Source organism: Pseudoliparis swirei, chromosome 2 (assembly GCF_029220125.1).
Source record: "Pseudoliparis swirei isolate HS2019 ecotype Mariana Trench chromosome 2, NWPU_hadal_v1, whole genome shotgun sequence".
Taxonomy (NCBI): Eukaryota; Metazoa; Chordata; class Actinopteri; order Perciformes; family Liparidae; genus Pseudoliparis; species Pseudoliparis swirei.
In genome coordinates, this window is record NC_079389.1 from 1,444,988 (window position 1) to 1,472,663 (window position 27,676).

The 27,676-nt window shown below is 43.5% G+C and overlaps 1 protein-coding gene and 1 long non-coding RNA gene across 3 annotated transcripts in view; one reads left to right on the plus strand and one right to left on the minus strand.

The window, feature by feature from the left end:
* LOC130208262 (uncharacterized) overlaps positions 1–27,676 on the minus strand; it is a 226,752-nt gene that overhangs the window by 127,474 nt on the left and 71,602 nt on the right. The gene's annotated exons all lie outside the window — the stretch shown is intronic.
* LOC130208247 (inactive dipeptidyl peptidase 10-like) overlaps positions 5,838–27,676 on the plus strand; it is a 155,689-nt gene continuing 133,850 nt past the window's right edge. For both annotated transcript variants that reach the window (XM_056437272.1, XM_056437281.1), the window contains exon 1: positions 5,838–6,085. In XM_056437272.1, the coding sequence (XP_056293247.1) occupies positions 6,026–6,085 (60 nt within the window). In that variant the 5' untranslated portion in view covers positions 5,838–6,025. The remainder of the gene's footprint in view (positions 6,086–27,676) is intronic.

Below are 27,676 nucleotides of genomic sequence, written 5' to 3' on the forward strand. Positions count from 1 at the left end.
ATGAGATAGTAAGTTCTAATTATGAGACAGTATGTCATAATTATAACTGCCAGGGTTCTACATTCAAGTCGTATTAATGACATACTATCTCATTAGTATGAGATAATAAGTCGAAATAAAGAGATACTATCTCATTAGTATGAGATAAGTCAAAATAATGCAATAGTATCTCATTATTATTAAATAGTATTTTATGATTATTAAATAGTATTTTATTATTATGAGATAATATGTCATAATTCTGACTTACAGGGTCCTAATTTCTTCTCACAGTGATGGTAGCGAGCTTCCATAGGTCCGGGATCCACTTCAAAATGGTTATTAGCGTACAGACTGGGGTCTACCACGAGAGCAACTGCCCCAAGGTCCTCGGCCCAAGGGGGCAAACGTGATGAAAAATAAATAACAATAAAGCTTCTTTCATGACAAGTGTTTTTAGTGATCAATATATAGGGATTCTGAGACCACTAAAATACAAATTACTCAGGTAATTACTAATTACTGCATCATCAGCTCAGTTTGCGTCCTCATTTTGACGTGTTGTCACTACCGGGCCATATAAATGCATTTACCGTGGGCTGATGAGACGGTAAATATAAATTGTGAATAATTGGAGGAAAGGACCTTGTGTTTTCTCCCGATAACGGGTTTATTATCTGGTAATCTTAAGATAACAAAGTTTGTTTTCTTTAGTTATCGACATAATTTAATGTGTTCCCAGGAAAACGTATAACATCTAATTGTAAAATGTTGTCCGTTGAGGGCTTCCGTATTCTTTTCATTCACACACATTTACTTTCTTTATGGACCAATGGACCCACTCGGTGTCCATGGATGATTTTTAAATGTTCACTTTCATCCAGAGACATTGTGATAACAACTTCAAACTTCTTAATTTGGGCTCTTAGTTGGAAGTATGGTTGGCATTATTTCACCGAATACATCTGACTTTTGTCCCTGTGTCAGATTCATCCGACCATGACCAACAAAACTACAGAAGTTTCATTAAAATCTAAATGTACAACGAGTTTAAAGCAGTACCTGACATTTAGTAAAACCGATAAAACCTCTGAGAACAGAAACTCTGCTGTCAGAGAGGAGCGGCCATGACTAAATAATGGGCCCGCGTGATTCTCAGAACCAGCTGCCGTGCTGCCCGGAGGCCGACACGGACCGGCTAACTTTTCAGAGTGGGATTGATCACCTCGTCTACAACTCGGAGCCCGCGGATCGATCTGGGCTTCTAGGATAATACGAGCGCGCTGTTTTTCACCGACTCGTCTCTGTGACTGAGCTTCCAAACAAAGCAGGAGGGGTCACGGGGTCAAATCAGAGGAGCGGCTTCCTCTCTCCATTAGACGTTACGTTGGTAGATACACACAGAAACACGGAGGTGCCATCTGGAACCGAAAAGGGTTCTTCAGAGTGATGCCATAGAAGAACCATTTCTGGTCCCACAAAGAACCAGGGTTCTTTAAAGAACCATTTCCTTAGAGGGTTCTTCAAAGAACCTAGAACTGTGTCTCACAGAACCTTAAATATGGTTCTTTAAGGCACTATTTCTGGTTCCACAAAGAACCTTTTAAACCAGGGTTCTTTAAAGAACCATTTCCTTAGAGGGTTCTTCAAAGAACCTATAATTGTGTCTTAGAACCTTAAAAAATGGTTCTTTAAAGGCACTATTTCTGGTTCCACAAAGAACCTTTTCAACCAGGGTTCTTTAAAGAACCATTTAATTAGAGTGTTTTTCAAAGAACCTATAAATGTGTCTCTCAGAACCTTAAAAAATGGTTATTTAAGGCACCATTTCTGGTTCCACAAAGAACTTTTTAAACCAGGGTTCTTTATAGAACCATTCCCTTAGAGCAGGGGTTGTTAGGATCTGTAGTTTGTGTCTTGTTTGGAAGTCCTTGTGTCGTCTGTCTCCCTGTGATTGGCTGCCCTGGTCCTGATTGTTTCCTTCTGTGTGATTGCTGGTCCCGCCCTCATTGTGTTCACCTGTGTCTCGTTCCCCGTTGTCCAATCCTCTCACCTTGCCTGTGTATGTAAACCCTGTTCGTCTCATTCCTAGTGTGGCTTCGTACTGTTTGGTCCGCGTGTTTGTCGTCCTGTTCTGGTCTGTGATTGTTGGAAATAAATAATAGTTTGTACAGTACTGTCGGCATTTGGGTCCTCTCTCGCTGCGACAACCCGGACTCCCCACGACAGAACGAAGCCACCAATAATGGACCCAGCCTTCAGTTTCCGCTGCACGGTTCCTGCCTGGCCAGCTAATTCTCAGGTACTTCTTGAGGAGATGTGGGAGTCCCTCCGGGCCCTGCAGTCAATGTTGGTGGTTCGAGTCCCCGGTGTTCCGTCACAGGCTCCAGACCCCGAGGTTCCAGTCCACGATGTTCCAGTCCCCGGTGTTCCGTCGCCGGTTCTGGTCTGGCCAGCCTCCCATGATGTGGGAGTCCCTCCGGGCCCTTGGCCCTGTGCCGGGTCCAGTCCCCGGTGTTCCGTCACCGGCTCCAGTCCCCGATGTGCCGGTTCCAGTCCCCGGTGTTCCGTCACAGGCTCCAGACCCCGAGGTTCCAGTCCACGATGTTCCAGTCCCCGGTGTTCCGTCGCCGGTTCTAGTCCACGATGTTCCGGTTCCAGTCCCCGGTGTTCCATCACCGGTTCCAGTCCACGATGTTCCGGTTCCGTCACAGGCTCCAGACCCCGAGGTTCCAGTCCACGATGTTCTGGTTCCAGTCCCCGGTGTTCCGTCGCCGGTTCCAGTCCACGATGTTCCGGTTCCAGTCCCCGGAGTTCCGTCACCGGTTCCAGTCCACGATGTTCATGTTCCAGTCCCCGGTGTTCCGCCGCCTCCAGCCCCCGATGTTCTGGTTCTAGGCCCCGGTGTTCCGTTCCAGCCCCATGTTCGGTTCCAGTCCCGATGTTCCAGTCCCCGGTGTTCCGCCTCCGTTCCGCCCGGCCCCGGTTCTCCCCATCCCGCCTCCGTCCAGATCAGTCACAGTTCCCCGTCTTCCGTCCCGTCCATCCCCGGTTCCCCATGTCTCGTCGTCTGGTCCTGGTCCCACAGAGCCTCCATCCCCAGACCCCGGTACCCCTGTGACTTCCTCTCCTGAGCCCGGTCCCCTAGCTCCCCGCCCTTGTCCTCCGGCCCGCCCTCCAGAGCGCGCCCCTTGGCCTGGCGATCGTCCTGCGGCCCGCCCCCCGGACTGCTTCTGCAGCCTTGGTCCCTCCTCCGGCTCCCCTCCACCCACCCATGTGGAACGCTTGTGACGTCTGGAATTCGTCCCTTGAGGGGGGGGTACTGTTAGGATCTGTAGTTTGTGTCTTGTTTTGAATTGTGTCGTCTGTCTCCCTGTGATTGTCCCTGGTCCTGATTGTTTCCTTCTGTGTGATTTGCTGTCCCGCCCTCATTGTGTCACTGTGTCTCGTCCCCCCCGTCCAAATTCTCTCACCTTGCCTGTATATGAAACCCTGTGTGTCTCATTCTCATTCCAGTGTTTGACTGTTTTGGTCATCGTTGGTTTTGTGTGGTTTTGTTGTGTTAAATAAATAATAAATAGTACTACAGTACTATTTGGGTTTCTCTTCTCTTCTCTCGACAACCCACACTCCCCAGGGTTAGGAACCTTTTGACTGGAGAGCCAGCCAAGCCATATAATAAAAATATATTTTATTGAGATATTTAGTATTTTTATATTATATAAAAATATATAAACTGCTTGCTTGCGACTTCTGTTGCTGCTTCTGGCTGCTACTGCAGGTGACTTTTTCTTTGCTCCGCATGCAAGAAGTGTTAACGCGACACGTAGCGACAGAGTGACATGCTGCTGTGTAGAGACGATCAATAACAGACGTTTAGTTTAATAAAAGAACAAAGACGTCTTTAAAAAAAGGACCTTAAATTACTTCTGCTGTAATCTGGTGTTATAGAAAAAATGACAGGGTGGCGGGCGGAGATATATATATTTTTTTAACTAAAAATTGTCTGCGAGCCATATGCCGTCACCGGAAGAGCCATATTTGGCTCGCGAGCCCTGCCTTAGAGGGTTCTTCAAATAACCTAAAAAGGTGCCTCAAATGAAAGAATGGTTCTCCAGTATGTGATGGTTCTTCGTAGAACCATAAAGCCTTTAAAGAACCATTTGAGAACCTTTATTTGTCTGTGTGTACAGTGTTATTTAAACTGTCTACATTTACGGGACTTTAGGATTAGAAAGACCACCATCCTGGGAAAACATTTTTTTTTCAAAATAATATTTGGTTTGTTGATTTAGTGATCAGTTATGAGTTGTTGAGTTTGTTGTACAGGCTCTGGTTTAAAGTGTCCCATGGAGCTGATTTCCAACATTCCCTACAGTGGAAAGCTTAACGAGGATCTGGCTCAGTGGGCGGTGGATCTGATGCTCTGCTGTTCTCCGTAGTTCTAGCAGAACGTTTGGAGTCAGTGTTTCATCCTCCAACTGTTCACCGTATGCAACGTGAAGCCTGACGATGTCTCTCAGGTCCTCATCTTCCACGCATCCGACACGTCAAACAAAACACGTCCACGTCTGCTCGTGACGTGCAGTCAGCCTTTCAAAGAACGTTCATCTTCACAGGAAACAACTTGGTCCAGGGAACATTACTGAGAGCAACAAGGGAAGTGACATCACAGTTATCTGATCGATGCATCTCGGGCTCAGACCGAAGCAAACGATCAACAATACTTCTTTAGTGGCTCAGGTATTTACACCTGTTATTCCAGCATCACTGGAAATTAAAAAGAGTTAAAGTGGTGATGACTCCTCGTTTCCAGCCATCTGAGGAATGAAAGGCCAATAGCACACACACAAATATATATCTATATATATAGGGTTAAGTACAAGTATCTTTAACATTGATTGTCCACCACTGTGTGTTGTCTTGTATGGCAATAGCCAGAGTGTGTGTGTGTGTGTGTGTGTGTGCGCGAGTTATTGCCCCTCCCAGTCCTTAATAAGCTCAGTGGTTCAGAGTCAAAAGTCAAATGCAGATATCAGATATCGATGGTTCAGGGACCTGCATGCCGCTCCGTGGTGAGGGCCAGCGGGGCCACAGGCGTCACGTCCCCGCTAAGGACTCAGACTGCCGCTCTGGCTCGCGCGTATTTATCCGTCTCTTATGAATCTCCTCCCATTGGCCGTTTAAGCACAGCGCCGAGTGAAGGCTCCTGTGTGACAACAACAACAACGACAACAACAACAACAGCATGATTATTAAGTGGAGAAACAGAAGCAGGCTAACTGAGAACACGGCCGACATGTATAGCATGTGGGTGAAAAAAAAAGGAGAGGCAGAGTTGGGTACGCGCGCGCCCAACGAGGAGCGAAGATGAGCGTTCAGCACCGCGGACAGCTCCGGGCTCCGGTACTCGGGGCGAAGTCAGCACCCATTAATAAAACTGTCACAGCGTCACTCAGACGGGCAGACAGGGTGGCCCCCCCCCCCTCCTCCTCTCCTTCACCACCCAGCCGCGCACAAAGAAGTGGCGGAGGGAGAGATGTGAGAACACTTCTGCTCTCTTCGGTTCCGTGACGAGGAGCGTGTCTGAAACTCTCCTCCCCTTTATCCCCCCTCCTCCTCCTCTTACTCCTCCTCCCCGGGTCCGGGGGCTGATGTGATCGCACGCGCTCCGTTGGCTTCTCTCTCTCGTCAGACGATCGCGCGTCCAAGACCTCGCAGATATTTAATCGTGACGGATCCGCGCACACCCCCTTCACCCCCTCTTCTCCTCCTCCTCCTCCATCCTCCTCTCCTAGCCTCCTTACCCGCTCACACTCCTGTTTAAGATTCCGCAGTTGACAAGACGGCGCTCTGCTCGCCGCATCCTCCTCTCCTCTATCCTCCTCTCCTCCTGTCCTCCTCTCCTCCTTCCTTCGTCCTCCGTCCTCCTGACTTTTTTTGTCTTTTCGCGGAAGAAAACGGGGTATCTGGGAGAATTTATTTTTCCTTTTTTTTTTTGTTCCCTCGGATTCAGCCAAGTTTGTAATCCCGCGCGGAGTTTACGATGACGGCCACCAAGAAGCTGCCGACCCCGCGGCCGAGCCAGAGCCAGCAGCAGGACGAGGTACCGGCTTCTCTTTGCACTCCTCTGGGTTCGGCGCTATCAACTCTGAGCAGCCGCTGCTCCCGCAAGGTCACCCCGGCCCCCCGGCCCCCCGGCGCGGGGCGTCGCGGGCGGGCGGTGACGAGTAGAGACCGGGAGGCTGAGTCAAGTCAGGCTGCACGTGAGAAGAAAAAAAATACAATCAGCCGTGCGCGCGGAGATGCTCATTGTGTCAGCTGTCAGCACCCCCCCCCCCCCCCCCATAGGTATGCTGGACGCCGGCGGGCACATGCACCGTCAGGGGGTGGGGAGGAGGGGGGGGGGGACTTGAAAGGGGGAAAGTGGCTGAAAAATCACTTTGTATCCTAAGAGGGGAATAAAAGGACACTCTATATGCGCATGTTTCCTTCCAGATAAAACTCACCCTGATTTCATACCCCCTCCCCCCCCATACGCCCCTTAACTTGACAATCGTGCGCCTGTGTTTTTTGCGACAAACGGCTGATTCTCCATCATCATCATCATCATCATCCCCATCGCCATCACTTCTCTCCAGCGTGTTCTGGGAGCCCGGCCCGCGGTCCGGTCCGAATGGCGTCTCTCTCTCTCTCTTCGGAGCCGGTTCTGTGAACGTGTTTCCCTTTCGGAGAGAGACTGCCAGATATATCCGCGGGGCGCCTCGTTGAATTCAGAACCCGTGGCCCGACGACACCAGGAAATAAAATATGAAGAAGAAAAAAAACCTCAGCCAGCTTTCAGTAGTCCAGCTCTCAGCAGTCCAGTGGCCCCCGGGGGCCCGGGCCTCTTTAAAAGTTGTGCTGATTGATGTGTGATTCGACTTGATTAGCAGCTGTAGGACTGTGGGCCGGCAGCGTGGGGAGCTGATGTCACATGGTGGTTGTGTGTCTCTCTCTACGTGTGTGTGTGTGTGTGACTATGGACTCAATGATCTGGCGTGTTCAGTGCAACACGGGCTGCAGGACAGCAACATGTTTACATGTCTGAGGAGTCGATGACAACAACAAATGGAGACAATTTCAAATATTTAAAGACGACAAAGTACGATGACTGGAAACCGCTCGGCGTCAGGGTTTCGGGCATCGGGAGGAGAGCGCCGCCACGCCCCCACGCCGCCTCTCTGGCTCTCAACGGGGTCGCTGAGGGAAACTCTGAGGGTCCTTTGAAGGACCCGGAGCCTTCAGTGGACACACGCCACTGCTGGGCAGTCCGTGGTTAAGGTTAGTCGGCGGTTATTAGGACACGTGACATCGATGGTGATCTGTGAGGAACAGAAGATCCTCCGCGGCTCCACGCTCTCCAGTATTTCTGTCTCTTTAGATCACAACATGACAACATTCAACAGACTATTGCATTAAGATTTGTCTTTTTTCAGGATGACCATTGTGAAAGTGAAGATGGATATTTGCCGTATGAATTCCAGATGTGTTACTCGATCAGATTCTTTATTTCATTCCAAGAGGCTCAAATAAGTCGGCTCGTAAAAAAAAAAATCCTAAAAGAAAACGATTGTCCGACGTATTGAAGAAACGTGAGAGTTGTTTGTCGCTCTGGCAGCAGCTGAGCTCTGACTCCAGGGCGACCGCGGTGGTTACATCACTTCTCGTGTGACGTCACACGGCGCTCAGAGGAACTCGGGAAGCTCGAGGAACACGTCCTGTGTGTGAGGAGGAGAATGTTTACTGGGGAAATGACGACGCTTGTTACGCAGTCAACGATGATGTGGTTTCACACGAACAGGGTTTGACCAAACTGTTGCTGTTGCATTGTGGGTAACGTAGGTACCAGGTTGTGTGTGTGTGAACAAATGCACTGATGGTAACGCGCCGTAACCATTCCATCCTGAACGATTCACTTGGACTCACGGAACAATAAAGGTTCTTAAATGGTTCTTTAAAGGCTTTGTGGTTCTATAAAGAACCATCACCGACTGAAGAACCATTTTTTTTGAGGCACCATTCTAGGTTCTTTGAAGAACTATTTAAGGAAATGGTTCTCTAAAGAACCCTGGTTTGAAAGGTTCTTCGTGGAACCAGAATTGGTGCCTTAAAGAACCATTTTTTGAAGGTTCTTTGAAACACCTTTATAGGTTCTTTAAAAAACTAGTTAAGGAAATGTTTTTTTAAAGAACCCTGGTTGGAAAAGGTTCTTTTTGGAACCAGAATTGGTGCCTTAAAGAACCATGTTTTGAAGGTTCTTTTAGATACCTTTATAGGTTCTTTAAATAACCATTTAAGGAACGGTTCTTTGTGGAACCAGAATTAGTGCCATAAAGAACAATTTTTTAAAGGTTTTTTTAAACATCTTTATCGTTTCTTTGAAGAACTAATTAAGGAAATGGTTCTTTAAAGAATCCTGGTTTGAAAGGTTCTTCGTGGAACCAGAATTGGTACCTTAAAGAACCATTTTTTAAGGTTCTTTGAAACATTTTTATCGTTTCTTTGAAGAACTACTTAAGGAAATGGTTCCTTAAAGAACCCTTGTTTGAAAGGTCTTCGTGGAACCAAAAATGGTTCTTCGTGGCATCACTCTGAGGAACCATTTTCGGTTCCAGATGACACCTTCATTTGTGTGCAGCGCCCCGGTGGAGCAGCGGTTTTGGAGCGCTGAAGGTTCTGGGTCCGAGGTCACCAAACGGAGCGGGTCCAAAGACGAGGTCGCTCATGTGGAAAGTCTAGAGCCTTCAGACCTAAAGTGACGGTAGAATATGAATCCATGACCTATTTGAGAGTGACTCCTGACAGTGATCATGAAAAACAGGCCCTAGGAAGAGGTGAAGATGGCTGCCGATCCCTGTTTCCTCGGGATGAACAGCTCTGAGCCCTGGAGCTCTCTCTGAAACACACGGCTTTACTTTCCCTGCAAGGAAAACCCGAGAGCAGGTCGACTTGTTTGTCATTGGCCGGTCTCCAGCCGGTCGCCGCCCCCTGTAGCGGCAGACGGGACGCCAGCTGAGCGAGGGCTCGACCTCGCCGGAGCGTCCCACCGCCCTTTGCCAAGAGAGGCCGTTGTGTCTGGGACCGATGGACGCCGGCCTCACTGTGAGGAAGAGGAGCTGTGATCCTCTGGCCTGCAGCGCTGTCGTTCACACTGAAGGAGAACGTGACCAGGACGTGGCTGAAGGACGAGGATGAGGTCATGTGTAAATATATATATATATATACACTACCGTTCAAAAGTTTGGGGTCATCCAGACAATTTCGTGTCTTCCATGAAAACTCACTTTTATTTATCAAATGAATAGAAAATTGAATAGAAAATATAGTCAAGACATTGACAAGGTTAGAAATAATGATTAATATTTGAAGTATTAATTTTGTTCTTCAAACTTCAAGCTCAAAGGAAGGCCAGTTGTATATCTTATATCACCAGCATAACTGTTTTCAGCTGTGCTAACATAATTGCACAAGGGTTTTCTAATCAGACATTAGTCTTCTAAGGCGATTAGCAAACACAATGTACCATTAGAACACTGGAGTGATAGTTGATGGAAATGGGCCTCTATACACCTCTGGAGATATTTCATTAGAAACCAGACGTTTCCACCTAGAATAGTCATTTACCACATTAACAATGTAGAGTGTATTTTTGATTAATGTTATCTTTATTGAAAAAACAGTGCTTTTCTTTGAAAAATAAAGACATTTCTAAGTGACCCCAAACTTTTGAACGGTAGTGTATATATAATATTAATGTTAAGAACCCACAAGGGCGTTAGATGTTCAGATGTGTGTGTGATGTCATCAACAAGTATGAAGCAGAACTAGTGGTGAGTTCTTCGTGGTGGATGAAGGACATGATAACTGTTTCCACGGAGATAAACTCGGATGAAGGGAATGACGCGAAAAGCCACGCAGAGTCAAGCGAGTAAACTCCCGCGAGTGAACCTCCTCTTGTTGTGAGCGCAGCATGCGGCTGCATCCGGTTAGCTTTAGGCCGCCTGCAGGCACCTTACCATGACTCAGCATGCTGCCGGCTAACCGGCTCCAAGGAGGAGAGGCTTCCCCAAAAAGATCGCTATAGCTTTACAACTTTCGGTCTTAGGAAAGTTACTTCCGGCTGGAAACGGCTGTTTTTTTTTACGATGTCTTGAGAGAAACCTACTACGTCCCATAATCAATACATTTCATTCATACCTGAGTCATCCTATAGTTATAAACCCCACAAAACATCTTACAATCAGCATTACGTTACAATAATAATACTCATACAGTGGTCATACTTACTCTTATGTTTTCCTAATACATTCTTCAGAATATCCCTTATTAATTATCACATCTTTCTTATGTATATCATTTAATTTACATGTGTCGCTTGTGATGTCACAAACGGCTGTCAGGAGGATTTTGTTAGCCTGGAACGAGATTACAATTTTTTACCGTCTCTCTCGCTCTCGTGGATTGCCATTATATGTATTTGTATTATATGCATATTTCTTGTCTCAGTTGTCAGGTTTGATGCTGAAGAATTTTAATCTATTGTCAGTAAATTAGTATTTATTTTACCATGCCAGAGTTAATTAATAAAATTAAAAAAATAAGTGAAAAAGGTAATGTCAAATTTAGATTTCTATCCTGATCTTCTAGGTAATCTCAATTTGAAATGGGATATCATTATTTTAATCAATATCTCTGGCTATTAATGCAACTGAGAGTTTTTTAAATTTTGTACATATATATATATATATATATTTATTTAGATTTGACAAATTAACAAGACAGGACTTTAAGGATACAATACAAAGGGAAGGGAGGAATAAAAGGGTAAATAACAACAACAAACAGATCAAAATATAAGTGTAAGGAGGCCTCTTGTTTCCTGAGAGGAGAACGGCTGTCAGAGAAAATATCAAAACACATCTTGATGTGTTCCTGGTGAGGACGCTGGTCCTGACCCACATGTTGAACGCCCATCTTTGTTTTCATCCTGTGTTCAGTTCCACGAAAGGGAAAAGCTGCTGTAAATACTGCAGCGTGCCGGTTATAATTATTAGTGGGGAAAGGTCATCCGATGAATGTCCAGCCCCGTCGGCTCGGCTCTCTGAATACTGAGCTGTCGTTCACATTTAGGAAATATCACTGACGTGCTGACGCAGATCAGACCTACAGGGATAGGATGTATTCCTGCTTCCTAGACGTATGAAAAGAGTTCACATTTCCATCCGTGGTTCGGATTCAGGTTTTGGATTAATTTCTTTACGCTTGATTTTCGGTGATTCACACTCGCGAGCTTCGAGTCATAAGCTCTCCGCATCCCGAGGCGAGCGGCGGCCCCGAGTTAACCGAGGCCGACACGTGTTCCCTCCTCAGCAGGATTAAAAGGCAATTACAAAAATGTTAGACACCAGCTGTGGCACGGAGAGGAGGGACGGACCGGAGTGGAACCTGAGGTGGTGGGAATTTGGAAGGAGGATCAGTCGGACCCTGTGTGTGTGTGTGTGTGTGTGTGTGTGTGTGTATGTGTGTGACCTTTATCCATTGCGATTGGTTCAGGAGTAACCAACGACGACCGTATAAGAAGTGGACGTGGTCACCGTGGCGTCAGCCATGGTTTGAGGACCGATGTTATGACTTACGAGTTATGAAAAGAGAAGACACACTACCTGCTAACATAATTGCACAAGGGTTTTCGAATCAGATATTAGTCTTCTAAGGCGATTAGCAAACACAATGTACCATTAGAACACTGGAGTGATAGTTGATGGAAATGGGCCTCTATACACCTCTGGAGATATTTCATTAGAAACCAGACGTTTCCACCTAGAATATTAGTTTACCACATTAACAATGTATAGTGTGTATTTTTGATTAATGTTATCTTTATTGAAAAAACAGTGCTTTTCTTTGAAAAATAAAGACATTTCTAAGTGACCCCAAACTTTTGAACGGCAGTGTAAGTGAATAGTTAATAGCTACATTGCCTGTAGAAGTGAATGTGAGTGTCGAACATGAGGCAAGGCCTCCCGGTGGCCATTTGAAAGAAGGCATGTTGAAGGTACTTCCGCATTCGTTTCACTTCCCAGGCCTGGAGGTTTGCAGCCTGGTCAACATCTTCTTCTGAGGAACATCCTTCATACTCGGTTCTTCCTTTGGCCTCCAGAGATACAGCGTGAAGACGTATGGAGAGACAGTTCTCAAGAAAATTAATACTATGAAATAACAGACAGATGTAGACTCTAAAGAGAGAGTTGTGACGGGGCGCTCGATGGATGTCAGGACTAGAATGCGATGAATCAAGTTGACCGATATTTAATGGCAAGGAGTTTAAACAAAAGTTTAACAAACAACCAAAAGCCCACCATCGTGGGTTCCGTGGTGATCCGGCTCCACAGGTACGAGCTCGAATGGAACAGGTGTTGCTGTCTAACCGGCATCAAGAAGAAAGAGAGATTTCCCCCAGTACAGAGTGTTAGTCGATAATCAGCCAATCACCTCCTCTAAAGGTTAGACAAGCCTCTAACACCTTCCTGTTGGATACAAGTCCCGCTATCAAAATGGAGGGGTCAAATGTCAAAACTTCACTTCAAGTCGCTAGACAAGTATTTTCACAATAAAAGTCCTGTCTGTTATTGTCCGCATTAAAGTCACTTCACGGGTTTCAACCGGCTTCGACAATTTGAAATACGAACTAACATTCACTCTCATGCTACATACATTCATTCTTGCCATTTACATTTGCATAGAGTAGACAGTACCTCTATGCTTCATAACACATTCATAACAATATCAATATTCTCCCTAATATTTCCTATTATAATATCTTTCTACATGTATTAAATTAAACTTCAAGACTACAGAATCAAAATAAACTATTTCAACCTAACACAATTTACACTAATACGGAGTGATAAATAGCACTACGAAGAGAAATATGTATTTTTGATATTGGAGGTGAACTGTCACTTCAAGTTGCTGAACAAGTATTTTCACAATAAAAGTCCCGTCTGATATTGTCCGCATTAAAGTCACTTCACGGGCTTCAACCGGCTTCGACAATCTGAAATACTAACATTCCATTGCACATACATAACATTACTTCTTGCTATTGACATCTGCATAGAGTAAACAGTACCTCTATGCTTCATAACACATTCATAATAATAATATTCTCCCTAATATTTCCTATTATAATATCTTTCTATATGTATTCATTTAAAGCTCAAGACTACAATCAAAATATCAAAATCAACTACTACAACCTAACACTAGAAACAAACTTCATCTGAGCCGAGCAGATGAACGAGGGATGAAGGCCCGGCAGGGGGCAACACGTCAATAATAATGGGGTAAACTACGATCACAAGTCCTTCCATTCTAGCGATCCGTAGTCCCTGTGGTGACGTCTCCCCCAAACTGGCTTCACACATATTGACATGTATAGGGATGCCTTTCCTTCGCTGTGTCGATGCTCTAACGCCGGGACATGGACCATACACCGGCTCCCAGTGAACCTCGTACCGGTCTCATGGACAACAGCAGGAATCAAGAGTCCAGAGAGATGCTCTCTCTCTCTCTCTCTCTCCGACGTGTTCCTTGCTGCTGTGTATTCTCTTCTCCAAAGCACACAGCGCCCGGTAAACACACACTTTCTGTGTGCGCTGCACTGTCGTCTCGTGTTGAGCTTTTCAAACATTTGCCTCTCGTTGTAGTCCAGAGCCGCGGGTACAGAACCTCTCCTCTGGCTCAGGGATATTTGGACCAGGATTTTGTTAGACTGAAACAAGATTTTAAATAGTACCGTCTCTCTCTCTCTCTCTTGTGGATTTACATTATATGTATTCGTATTATATGCATATTTCTTGTCTCAGTTGTAAGGTTTGATGCTGAAGAATTGTAATCTATTGGCAGTAAATTAGTATTTATTTTACCATACCAGAGTTAATTAATTAAATAAAAATAATTAAGTGGAAAAGGTAAAGTGAAAAATACTGCTCTTCTATATAATCTCAATTTGAAATGGGATATCATTATTTGAACCAATATCTATGGCTCTTGATGCAACTGAGTTTTTTAAATTTTTGTGATACATATATATATATATATATTTATTATGATTTTACAAATTAACAAGACAGAACTTTAAGGATACAATACAAAGGGACGGAAGGAATAAAGGGGTAAATAACAACAACAAAAAAGACCAATAAATAGATACAAAATAATTACAAAAACCACAGTAAATAACACCTTCGCACATCACCAGTCTGACATCAGGATTTAAGGATAGTCTTTTGTGCTTTATACGCAACTGAGAGTTTTATCGACTCTTTGCTACAACTGGGACGGTGAACTTGATGAAAATGTGAAACACAAGATTAATTAAAGTTGAGGCAGTCCTAATGTTTAATTCTTACATGCATGTTGAGTTTTACTTCAAGACACTATGCATATCCATATAGCAAGTTCAAAATAACAGAAACCTCCCTAATATTTTATTTTATCCTATATACATTTTATGATTTTTTGGATTATAATAATTAAGGATAGGAATATACAAGCGTTTGTTGCTTCTACCTTTTCAGTCTCTCTGTTTTGAATATTATATAAAATACTATTGTATTGTATTGCAATGATTGACTGAATAAAATACACAACAACAATACATTTTAATGGTAAAAAAAAGTGGAATATTAATCAATATTCACATTTCTGAAGAGCTCCATGCTATACAGGCAGTTACATGGATAATGCCGTGGCTGCTCTATGAATATCTTATGTACGTGTTAATGTTAGTCAGAGCTCCCCCAGTCACACACATGGTGACTCCTCCCCCTGAGGCTCACTCTGACCTCCCATTGGCTCAAACTGTTTTGGTGAAAATAACATACGCCAAGGGGAAATATTGGCGTTTCTCAAAAAGATTGTTTCAAAATGCTTTTCAAACTAAAATAAAGTTACGTCAATAACATGTACCGTGTACATTCAAACATGACATCCATACCTATATATACCGTGGCATCACAAGGGGACAGGTAGTGGAGGGACGCTACATTCCCACTCAATTACAGCGGCCACAGGTCAAAATGGCCGCTCGGGCGGAAACTACAGCTCCCAGACTGCCTCACCACTCACCCAGCTGCAGGTGTTTAGGACAGCTAATTGAGGCAGGGCTGGGAAGCTTAAGAGGAGACAGAGGGGAGAGCAGAAGGAGGGAAGGAGCTGGATAAGCCAGGAGTGGACGGGCCTCCAGGATGAAGACAAGCCCAAGAGAACCACCCAGAGGAGGACTTTGTTTAAGATAAGTTTTTTGTTGAACCCTCCTGTTACCTTAGGGTCAATTTGACCCCATTCAATGTTTAACCCTCCTGTTACCTTTATATTTACTGACATATTTTACCCTCGGGGTCAATTTGACCCCAGCAATTAAAACCTCCAGAAAATTATTAGAATTAATATTGTTTTCCAAGTTTAAGTGTGAGGTACTTTATGTTTGTTTGTTGACTACCTAAATAGCCCTTTAAATATATTTTAAAAAGTTGATATTTCTTATGTTTGACACAGTGGAAAAACAGCCTGGGGTCATATTGACCCGAAAGAACACCAACATTGAATGGGGTCAAATTTAAAAGGTAACAGGGGGGTTAAGGAACCTTTTTCTCCCCCGGGACGCTTTTTGTTGAGGAATGGACTTTTTTTAATTTTGTTTGAATGAATAAACCTTCCCGTTCATTTTAAACCTTACCCGTTTGCCAGTTTTTACTCCTCCCTTGCACTGCCCCACCCTAGACGGCACTAGGGACAGCCCGTGACGTGACAATACATATTACATACACACATGTACTTTGTCTTATGGAAATGTGGTGGCGAGAACACCGATTAATGTCAGTGTTTCCCATGTTCGCCGCGGTGCGTGAAGCCTGGAATGTCTTATGACACCGAGATTTTTATTGTTTTTTACCTTCGGATCGTGTTGGTATCTTCCTCTTCTTTCTAACTGAAATGGTTTGATAGATTGATTTTAGATTTGTATCCCCAAAACAAACTAACAACAGGTTATTCTGGTCTAGTGACCCCATCGTTGTGTCCATAGAGAGGAACACTACATACCGTTGGCTGGCCCGGTACACAGATGCTCATTATTTAAATCTCATCGATGTATTTACATGTTTAATTAACTTGCCATTGTACATTTTCTGCCCAATATTGAAAAAGTTTACTCTATTATTATTGACGTGTTGCCTCCTGCCGGGTCTTAATCCCTCGTTCATCTGCTCGGCTCAGATGAAGTTTGTTTCTAATGTTAGGTTGTAATAGTTTATTTTGATTCTGTAGTCTTGAGCTTTAAATGAAATATTAGGGAAATATTCGGGAGAATATTGATATTGTTATGAAGCATAGAGGTACTGTCTACTCTATGCAGATGTAAACGGCAAGAATTAATGTATGTTGCATGAGAGTGAATGTTAGTTAGTATTTCAGATTGTCGAAGCCGGTTGAAACCCGTGAAGTGACTTTAATGCGGACAATAACAGACGGGACTTTTATTGTGAAAATACTTGTCGAGCGACTTGACCGGAAGTGACGTTTTGACCCGGGGTTCATGACATTTGACCCCTCCATTTTGATAGCAGGACTTTGAGCCAACCGAAAGGTGTTAAAAGATGCACTAACCTTTGAAAAGTACGTGATTGGCTGATATTGGGACTAACACTCTGTACTGGAGAAATATCGTCCTCTTTCGTCTTGACCCGGGTGCTTCAAGCTGGTTCCCATTGAGCCCGGATCACCACGAAACCCACGATCCTGAGCCTTAATTGTTTGTTTCTACACTTCTTGCCATTAAATGTTGTGAAACTTAATTAGGGCGCATCCGGAGCCTGATGTCCATCATCTGCCAAGTGCCCAGTTTCAGTTCCTCTTATAGCAAACACGGTTTTCTGCACTTGTAGGACTTCTGGTAAGCAGCGAGGGCCGGCAGATCGATTCCTCTCCCCCGGGGCAGATAATCAAAGGCTCATCTGGAACGGCCGTGATATTGATAGAACTCTACAGATAGATACGTCACCACATCACATGTAAAGTTGATTAAACATAATCTGGGCTGTCGTACACAATTTCTGACAATTCTGTCTCCCACAAATAACCTGCACTTGAGCCATGACACACACATGTATAACTGATTCTAACGCATTATGCATCAGGAATCTGTGTGTGTGTGTTGCTGTACTTTGACTGTCACCATGGCACCGACACAATTAACAAGTACAAGAATATTTCCATGTGACAGTATTCCACTTTTCTCTCTTTTCTTTCTCCCGTTAACCTTGAACCTCTCGTTTGCTGCATTGTGTGAGCTCGACAATGGATCAGACTAGAACTAAGGTCCAAGGCACTCTTCCCTCTCTACCGAAGAGCGCCTTCATTACCCTCGTGTGAACTCTTCTTTCATGAAGAAACTGAACAATGAATTTGGCTGATTTCTACAGAGCGTAGAGAAGACACATTGTCGTAGAAAGTAAAATGTTGTTTTTAGGGTTAGCGTCTCAACAGCTAACGGGCGAGCTCCGAAAACTCAATCTGTGGTGGCTGTGCACAAGACTTTCCCTGGAACTATCCATGACATCACGCCTGTTGTGGCTGAATGACGAGCAGAGAGACGTTGATTTGGCTTTCTAGCATATTGAGCATATATTTGCAGACCTGTCACCAATCGGATCGGTTGTTCGAGTCAGTGACCAGGCCCAGAGCCAGTGACCAGTCAGTGACCAGAGCCAGTGACCAGAGCCAGTAACCAGACCCTTCCTGCTTCCCAAACATGTTGAGTTCTCTTTCGGCCGTTCCTCTGGACCGAGTTTACTGAAAGAACCCTGCACACGATTTACTCCGGTTGGGTCGAGATGACCATTTTCAGAACCCACTTATGATGCAGTTTCCTTCTATTGTTACCCAACTCCCCAGTTTCAGGAAACATCTGTTACATAACCCCAATAATCATAAGAAGTCCCGTAGTTGTTTCTGCTGGCTAACTCTATGGAGTTCAAACTAAGTTGTATGATAAGCACAGTGGTGCGGGGGGGGGGGGGGGGGGCTAAACACGGCCCCCTATTTGTCTCCCTTCGCTCTGTAGGCGTGACATTATTGTCCTCTTTCACATCTATACAAACAATGTGTTTGACATTCAAAGTGGATACAGGAGCACACGTGTTTACAAGAACACAACATTCTTCATGAATCTCTTAATTTATCTCTCAAAGTATTTCATTTTCAGTATTTCATCTTGTGGAATAATCTAGGACCTCAATATTGACCAAAAAATAATCGTGATTATGATTTTTTTTTTTTCCATGATCTAGCACCCCTGGTGGAAGCCAGAAATCCCAAAATCAAAATCAGAAACTGCTCACTAGTCATTTTAGGAAAGTGTCTTTTGTGACATCTTGAGCCTCAGACGAGAAAATGCTCAAATGTGTGTCTTTGGAAGTTGATTAAGAGCAATCTATCTTGTTAGTTAGGATATAAGGTGTCGTCAGAACTCTACCCGAGTCGGGTCCACTCAAGAATCCCTCGTTAACCAGCCTTCTTTCCTCTCCTTCCCCACTAATACCCTCTCAACTAGCAATTTTATAGCTCAGTGCCCACTGAATCCTCCACCGTCACTTACGTGTAAAAAAAAAAAAAAAACTACACAGCTCCACTTTCCAACCACACAGACAATTTCCTGCCTTCACACAAACCCATTCGGCTTTGTGTCGGTGAGCCTTCTGTTGCTGTTGCTGATGTCGGGTTCGCCTTTAAGTTTGTATTTCTCTAGATGAATGAGATCTGTTTTTATATTGAGAGGAAATGCCTATAATGTTATCCACCGCCTGGAGTGTAATTTGCCAAGGAATGTGGTCAACTGTGTCTAATTGCGTTAAAATCAGAGATTTGACTGCAGGGGACGGACAAAAGGCTCCGGCGCCCGCCGTGTTAATGATGTAATATCACAGTTAAATGTGCAGAGAAAATTTAAAGTAAAGGTTGATTAATGGAATTTAATTTGGTACCCTGTTCCCTATACATACTGTAGGTCCACTTTAATGGTCGACCGCACATGAATATATCTCATTCAATCCTCTGCAGGCCTTTGTCTAATAAAAGAAGGCGGTAGTCTCTTTTTGAGCGTCAATAACTTCAATGAGGCGACCGTTGGAATTAGCAAACTTTAATACAAGAAATAAGATAAAAATGTCTTCAGGCGAAATGAAGAGGATGAACAAATTGAATATAAATTGTGTGCCCCAATCTGGACTGATCCTGTATTTAGAATACTAAATTCAGAGGAGCTGGTGGCTGACAGCTCCCGTTGTTCAACTGTTCAAATTAACATTTCGAGCCGGATGCAGAATGATCTGCTTCACTGCGTCACGTTTGCATCACTTCTGCCACATGCCTAGCCCATCGAGAATATATAATAGAAGTAAGCTCCCGTTATATAAATTGAAACGACAGACACTTACACACAAGACATAACAGCTCCGCTGTGCCTTGGGTTGAACTTTGAGTATCAATGGTTGTGTTACATTTAGCGTATGTAAATAATCTACAGCATTGGAATACAATCATTGTGTTTTCACAGCAAGAAGGACAGTGTCATTGTTTTTTTTTGTGTACATTTTTTAATGAAATGGAATATCAATGTTATTGTTTTAATTGACATACGCTACACAGGTATTGTATATACAGTATGAAGTAAAAGAACCCGCTGTGCCTCATATTGTGTATAGTATCTGCTAAATTACGAATATTTTTCAAAACTAGAAACCATTTAATAATACCTTACATAGTAGTCTTAACAAGTTATAGTAAATGAACTTGTGAGCTAGTAGTCACGTGAGTCGGTACTGTCGCTAGTCAAAAAATCGTTTGCCACGAGCTAGTCACGCGAGTCGTTATTGGTGCTCGTCACAAGAATCGACTGTCACTCAGAAACAGGAATCTGGATCTCTGAACTGGGAGAATGTGACTGGTCCCAAAGAGGTCTTAAAGTATGACAGTCATACAAGTCGTTATTGTCGCTAGTCATTAGAATCGTTTGTCACTCGCTAATCACACAAGTTGTTATTGTCGCTAGTCACAGGAATAATTTAACACTAGCTAATTTCCTGGGCTACGTAGAGCGTCATCGTTTGAAGCTTTTGCCACTGACCAAGGGACATTATTTCTACGCATTGGTGTGGGAGACTGTTGTGTCACTGGTTTACATATTTCTGTGAACTAAGGCTTCTCCTCAAGCTAATGTTAGCTTAAGCAGCTTTGGCGAGCTAACAGTGTCCCAGGGTAGTCAGTCAAAATACCATTTAAAATAGCGGCCTGCCAGCTGTTATTAATTTAAATATGGCACCTTTAAATGCCATGATTATTTGAATATTGTTATAATGTCAAGTATACATATATTAACGACATTTGACTTTTCTCTGAATCCTTAAGAGGACCTCAACATCAAGCTACTGCAAACACATGCAGGCTCCAATTTTTAAGAGATAAACCCAATTATAATTCACATCAATGGGATACGTACCTTAAGTGATTCTTTCCTACTGTACCAAATGTACAGTTTAAGGTTAAAAAAGGAGCATTCGGATCACGTCAGGGATTGTTGGCCATGCACACTGAATTCTTGGCATCTCTTTTTCAACCAAAAAAGCACCTTACACTCTGAAAAGGTTATTGAGCACAGCTTTCAAGGCTATTGACGGGAATCAAATATATAGACTTTATAAAGCTTCAGAAGAAAATCAATGGTGAGTCTGAATTGAGTTGATCCAGAATGCTGCAGCTCGTGTTCTCACTAAAACTAAGAAAAGAGATCACATCACTCCTGCACTATCTGCACTGGCTGCAGTAAAATCAAAAAATCAATTAAAATTCTTCTCTTAACTACAAACCCTTTGATGGTGATGCTGATGATCATCTCAAGGATTATAATTGCTGTCATGCACATATTGCTTACTAGAACTCACTAAATAAAAATGCGGAACTTGTGTAGTTCCTAGAGTCTTAAAAGTAGAATGGAGTCCTTTGGGGTTTTATCAAGCTTTCTATTTTATGGAAGCTTCTTTTTTCAGTCCGGGGAGGAAGACACACACCTCTTTTAAGTGAACTTAAGACCTTCCTCTTTGACAGAGCTTATTTATTATGGTTAGGGCTGAATCAGGTTTGCAGCCCCCCAGCCCTTGCTATGCTGCTATAGGCCGATAGCTGGGCGGTACGTTTAGGATGCTAATTTATCCTCTCCTCTTTTTTCTATTAGGATGAATTTTCATCTCTCAATCACATCCTACTAACTCTGCTTTCTCCCTGAAGTCCTTTTTGACTTTCCATCCCATCTCATGAGCCTACTATCTGGCATATGGCAATTTTGATGACTGGGTGGGGGAATCTGGGATTCCTGCTCCGCCACCTCACTGTTGTGCACTGTCCTCCTCACCCCGCCCTCCCTCCCCCCGATCCTTGGATGAATGATTGAATTGCCAAAGCGGAAAGGGCTTAACTCTGCCTTGACCATTCTGCGCTCTGTATTTTTAACTGTTTGTTTGAAGGTCGGTTCCCCTTCCACTGCTTATATCAATGGCATTGACTTAACATGGGCAGCAGCTGAGTCTGCTCGGGGTCACACTAACTGATGGTTGGGGAATAATGGTTCAATTTGCCGAGATACCGCTTGCCGTCACTTTTTAATATGACTGTTAGATGCATATCCCAGAGTGCGTAAGGCTACGGTTTATCTAATCGAGCAAAGTGTATTTTATCATCCTCAAACAACTTTACTGCAGAAACAGATGCAGAGGTCCTGCACACAGAAATAGAATACGTGTCGAATCCTAAGACTCTCTAAGAAGTGGACATAGTCATTGTGACGTCCCCCATTGGTTTGGGGATTGCATTATAAAGTCTGGCGATTTCGTCAAAAATCCAAACCATTCCACCCTTTAGAGTTCATTAAAATAAAATAAATCTGTGCGGCATAATCCCCTGAAGCACAGTCCCTGCGCTTTCCAGAGACTCGTTCTGTCTCTGTTGCTATAAGGTCATGGTTCAAATAAATATACATTGATGCCATTACGACCCCGTGCGAGTCAACAACCTAGTGTATCTGAAACCAATACGGCAGGGACAGTGACTAATTGAGAATGATCCCACATGGACTAAAGGCCAATAGAAGTGTCCTTGAGGGCAAGGCTGACAATGCTAAATACAATTCGCTGACAACAGGTAGCTAAGCCTGCCGTTTCCTGTTAGCCAGTGGATCAATTTCACATGTTAAGCCTCACGACCCCGGCGTAGCTTTGGCTGTGGCTGTCAATGATTCACAAGGCAGTGAGAAATGGTATTTCATGGGTAAACAAAAATAAGCCGCTGCAGATGGCGTTATTTTTCTTCTCCCTCTCCGACCCGCTGCCATTGTTTAAATGGCTTTGGCTCCGACCGAAATGCTGCTTGTCATTTGTCACACCCTCTCCAAGGTCAGAGTCCAGGCGACGACTCTATAAATAGCCCGACACTTGACAGCAGGCTTCTTGCATGTACGCCTACACACACAACACACACACGTGCACAGGAAGCCAGTGGGGAATAAGCTTATTAGCTGGAGTTTGATGAAGATGTGCGGGGTCTTAATCACAAATCTCAAAGGCAGCATTAACATTTTTATTAAATGTCTTATCATTCTCTCACTCTGAGAAAATCTGCAGGGAAGTGTGTAGGGCAGGGGTGCTCACACTTTTTCAGCATGCGAGCTACTTATTATGTGACCAAGGCGATCGACTGACGGGGGGGGTGGTGCTAGTGAGAGTGTGTTCACCTACCGCGCGCGAGCCGAGAAGAATTGTTGACGGGGGGGGGGGTAGTGACTTTTTCTTTGCTCCGTCCCTATGCGCGCAAACCGGTGTCGGAGCTCTGCGGCGCACGAGACGGCGGGCAGAGGACTGTTAACGCGACACGTAGAGACAGAAATGACATGCTGCTGCTGTAATGTGACGCTATAGAGAAAGTGATAGGGGGGCGGGCCAATTTTTTTTAATGTCATGCGATCTACCAATACTACGCCGCGATCGACTGGCAGGTCGCCCCGGTCGATCGCGATCGACGTATTGAGCACCCCTGGTGTAGGGGATGAGTGGGCGGCGGGAGATATAAGAAATGTGTTGTTTCAACATTAAACTGTTGTGTACGTCTGTACACGACTAATTGATTGTTACAATAACCACCATTAAAACACTGTTAATTAATAGTCAATTACACTTTAGTTTGTACTTATTTGACATTGTACGAAATATAAAAGGATAATAAATAATGTGTTATTATTATGTAAAATGTTGTTGGTTTATAGATTATGTATATATAATGAGACGTTAAATGGTCATTTTATAGCACTTTTTGGGGTTGATGTTCTTGCTCAAAGACACATCGACCTGGACTGGTAGGCAGTGGCGGTGCGTCCATAGAGGGCGCTAGGGTGACGCCTCTCTTAAAATTTTGAGATGAAATTAAAAAAGAAGAAGAAAATAAAAAAATACATCCTGTCAAAAACATTATATGCCAAATCATTTAAATAGTAAATATACCGCGTTGACGCGCTAAATGTGTGTGTGGGAGACCGTCAGCCTGTCAACAACCACTTAAATTAATGTGAAAACATATAATTTATCGTCACTCATTATCACGGCGAGAAGCCCCGCCCCATTTCCGGGGCACCGGCCCAACTTGTGTGTGCGGCAGCGAGCAAACATTTCACAGTCGTTTCGGCAAGGATGGCGTCTCATTGGCGGATGAAACGTGAATCTTGGGGCGCAAAAATGTGCGCTCTGGCCAATGACATTGTTTTATTATTTCACGAGATTGGACTATTCGGCAGATCAGAGTCGGATCGTCCCCTCAGCCCAGAGAGCTCCACGGAGCTACGGAGCTGGTTAGCTGGAGGCTCAGTGAGTCATGCGCTGTTTAGTTTCCCCTGTCTGTTGTTCCAAAGTCCTGGGACTGAAACTCTCTGGACTACAACGGGGGGAGGGATCTAAAGAGCTTCAGACAAGTGTAAAGCACGAATCTTGCCGCAGTTATCTAGCTAAGAGCATGGAGCTAACTCGCTAACAGCATGAAGCTAACCCTGTTTGCAGAGCAGCAGAAGGAGACCGAACTGGCATCGAAAACACAACGAAGAAGTTCTGAAAAACAGACACATTCCCTCCAGAATAATGGAAACAGGCTGGTTACAGACATGATTGACTTTAACCAGAGAGTTATTGAGAAGTTTGCCAACTTTAAAGAGAGGAGGCTACTTGTCTTTACAGTAGTGGGTCTGCTCTGTCACCCAATGTAACATGTGATCTCTTTCTGACTCTATTCTGCTCTGAACCTCTTTCATGTGAGGGTGAAACTCTTTTATTCTGTAAACTTCTGAAACCCAACCCAATGTTTCTTAAAGCTGCTCTGAACCTCTCATGCCCAAAGTTAATGTGTTGATAGTTGTTATTGGACAGTGTTGAGCACGGTGTGTTCTTGAAATAAAGCTTTGTGTTCTACTATATTCTACTCAAAACCTCTTTTCTTCTCATTGTTGAGTGCTATTTAAACCGTGTTGCCCAACTGCGCCCCCCCCCCCCCCCCCCAATTTCACCAGCCGCCACTGCTGGTAGGGGATTGATCCACCGATCTAATGAAGCGCAGTCGCACCTAGTGAACTATACATGCATCATATGTGTTAATGATTAACACTTGTAAACCTGATTACATTTACATATCTTTAAACATGACAAAGAATGATGAACAAGAAACCAATTGATAACAAGTGAAGAGGTTTTAACTATCTATGTATGAAGATACTTCAATACATTTTTATCAACACATTACATTACATTACATGTCATTTAGCAGACGCTTTTATCCAAAGCGACTTACAATAAGTGCATTTCACAGTATTACGATCAGCTGTTGTAACTTTGTAAGGGTCATCCAGACCAAATCCATAACATATACTTAATATAGCACAAAGAGTCATTATGCACGCAAGAATAAACTGGTGAAACATCGGTTATCAACATACATATAATTACTAAACATTATTATTATAGAATTATTGGTCGACAGTAAAATATCAATGAACTAAAGTTTTATAAACTACCAATTTACTATAATGAATAATGGTTATTATAAAGTGTTACCTGCAAAGCTTTCCAGTGGAAGGGAAGCCATGCAACAAGAGGACATTTCTCCGTGACTAAGAAGTCTGCTAATCACACCGAGACACGGTGGAAACTGTCGGATTTGAATTGTACACCAAATATTCTGTTTCACTGAAGAACACTCAGTCAAGAAGAGAAAGATGCGTTTCACTTGGCCTGCATACAATACATAATTATGTATATACAATGCAGCATAAATACTATAAATATAGTGAATGTTTCCGCTTCCCTTCGGTTGTGCTTTCTCTTTACTTTTATTCAAGGCTTCCTGTGATAATTTGAGTCGTTGGTATTTTTTTCAGACTGAGTTGTTTTCTCGGTTTTGAAGGCAATCCTCGCAATTTCTAAGACAGATGATGTGATTTTAGAAAATGGCCTCCGATAGCACACAACTAAGCCATATGACAGCCGAGGGACTGCTTTCAGGCATTCTACAATGGTTTTCCTCCATCACTTGCTTTTCTGATTTAAATGCCTTCCAGACATTGATCATTGAACATGTTATGGAATAATCTCACCACGACTGACACACTGTCAACTGATGGAAAAAGCTTTTAATTTCTGGGGGGGGGGGGGAAATAGCATGATTTGAATATAAAAAATGATATTTCAAGCTCATTTTACTTGTCATTGCAGCTACCACTCCCCGTGTGAAAACAGTTATAGCATGTCCTCTGAGTCACCCTGATCATCACTGTTCACTCAGCTCTACCGCCAACAACAAATGTGTTCCATTACTTTTTCTGTGGTCGACTTGACCTGATGAATAATTGATCGTATTGATTGAGTGTGATGGCGTCTGTAGCCAGTCAGTTTAATTAAATGAGGGTTCTAATTGTTGTCTGGGGTTGAATAAATAAATAATAACTGATGGAAGTCAAATGAGAGCTACGGATTTTAATTAATTAAACTTTTTTTTTTACACATTCAGGCATGTAGTACTCACTTTTGTTCAGGACACTCAGCAAATACATTATCATTATTTTCCTTTAATTATTGTAATCCATATAGCACACTCTGCAAATGGGCGAGCACCCACATCCCAAAAAAAACTGCATTTTAGGGTTTTATGACTCAATTCTGCAGCACTGTTATGCTCTTATGTTGCTGTCTTCACACGCCTATGATTTATATTCATGTGACGAGAGCCTCTTTACTATAATTGCCGTGTCCGTTCATTTCATCGTGTGTATCGGTGAACTTTTGATTTTCAATCCCTGTAATTATTCAATTCAGTCTATTTTGTATAGCCCAATATAAAAAATGACGCATCAGCAGACCCAGCCTGGTCCGAATGGACCCTCTCAGATGTGAAGTCACAAAGACTCCGCGGAGGAAGGACAGTTAATAATGTGTGATGGAGAGATGAAAATCCATCCATCAGGAGAGAGAGAAGAGGAGATAGGTGCTCAGTGTATCCTAATTGTGTTGTTTGTGTGTGTGCGAGTCGGTTGTAGCTGTACATTTACCAAGGTGTGTCTGGGCTCAGGCACATAGAAACATAAATCTCCGCCTGTGCCTCCATGTGGTGAGAGTCAGTGTGAAGATCATCGGCAGGGATGGAAAGAAAAAAAGCTTTTACTGGGGCTTCACATCCAAAGCGAGACATCAGTGGTGTGTTTGCTCTTTTGAAGTCTGTCCGAGCCACACCAACTTTTTCCTCCCTCCTCTCAGCCTCTAATATCAGAAATGAAATAGAAACAAAAGAAGAAAAGCATATATAGGTTGCTTTATGCTAGTTAATGGTCCTATTGACCCGAAGCAACATCGGGCTTAGCTAAATTATATTAAAACCTACTGAAAGTTACTATATTGCACCAAGGCCTCAGCTTGTCCTCTAGTCGACATGGATTTAGAGTTGAAATGAAGACATGTATTTACCTATGATGAGGGTCCAGTGATCGAGATAAAGGATTGCTGTCTCATTTCTCCAAATAGGTTTGCAAGATGTATAATAATGGTAATGGAGGGACTCAGCGGGTCAACATTCTCTCGGTGGTTCTATCATTCCTCGTAATTGAGTTAATAAACTGAGACTGAGTTATTCAAATGTGGCTAAATAGGAAATTTGGGTGAGAAGCAAATGAGATAGAGAGAAAGTGAATAAGAAAGAGAGTGAGAATCGTATGCATGGAGGCACAAAGGCAATTTAGAGTTTCTGTCCGTTTTCAAGGACACGTCAGCTTTTTGTGGTATTAATGAAATGAGCAGCGGCCCAAGTCCTGATAATAGTCTTATGAGTCCGGAGGGGGCTGTGGATGATGTAACACTGCGTCCATGGACTGTGTGTCTGCTATTATAGTGGCTGTAAAATGCAATGTACTCTAATGCTCCATGTCCAACTGATACTCAAGTACAAGAAAGTTTGTCGAAAATTATCACTAAACCGCTAAAGTCCTGTTACTATATGGTCTGTGAGAAAATGACAACTGGAT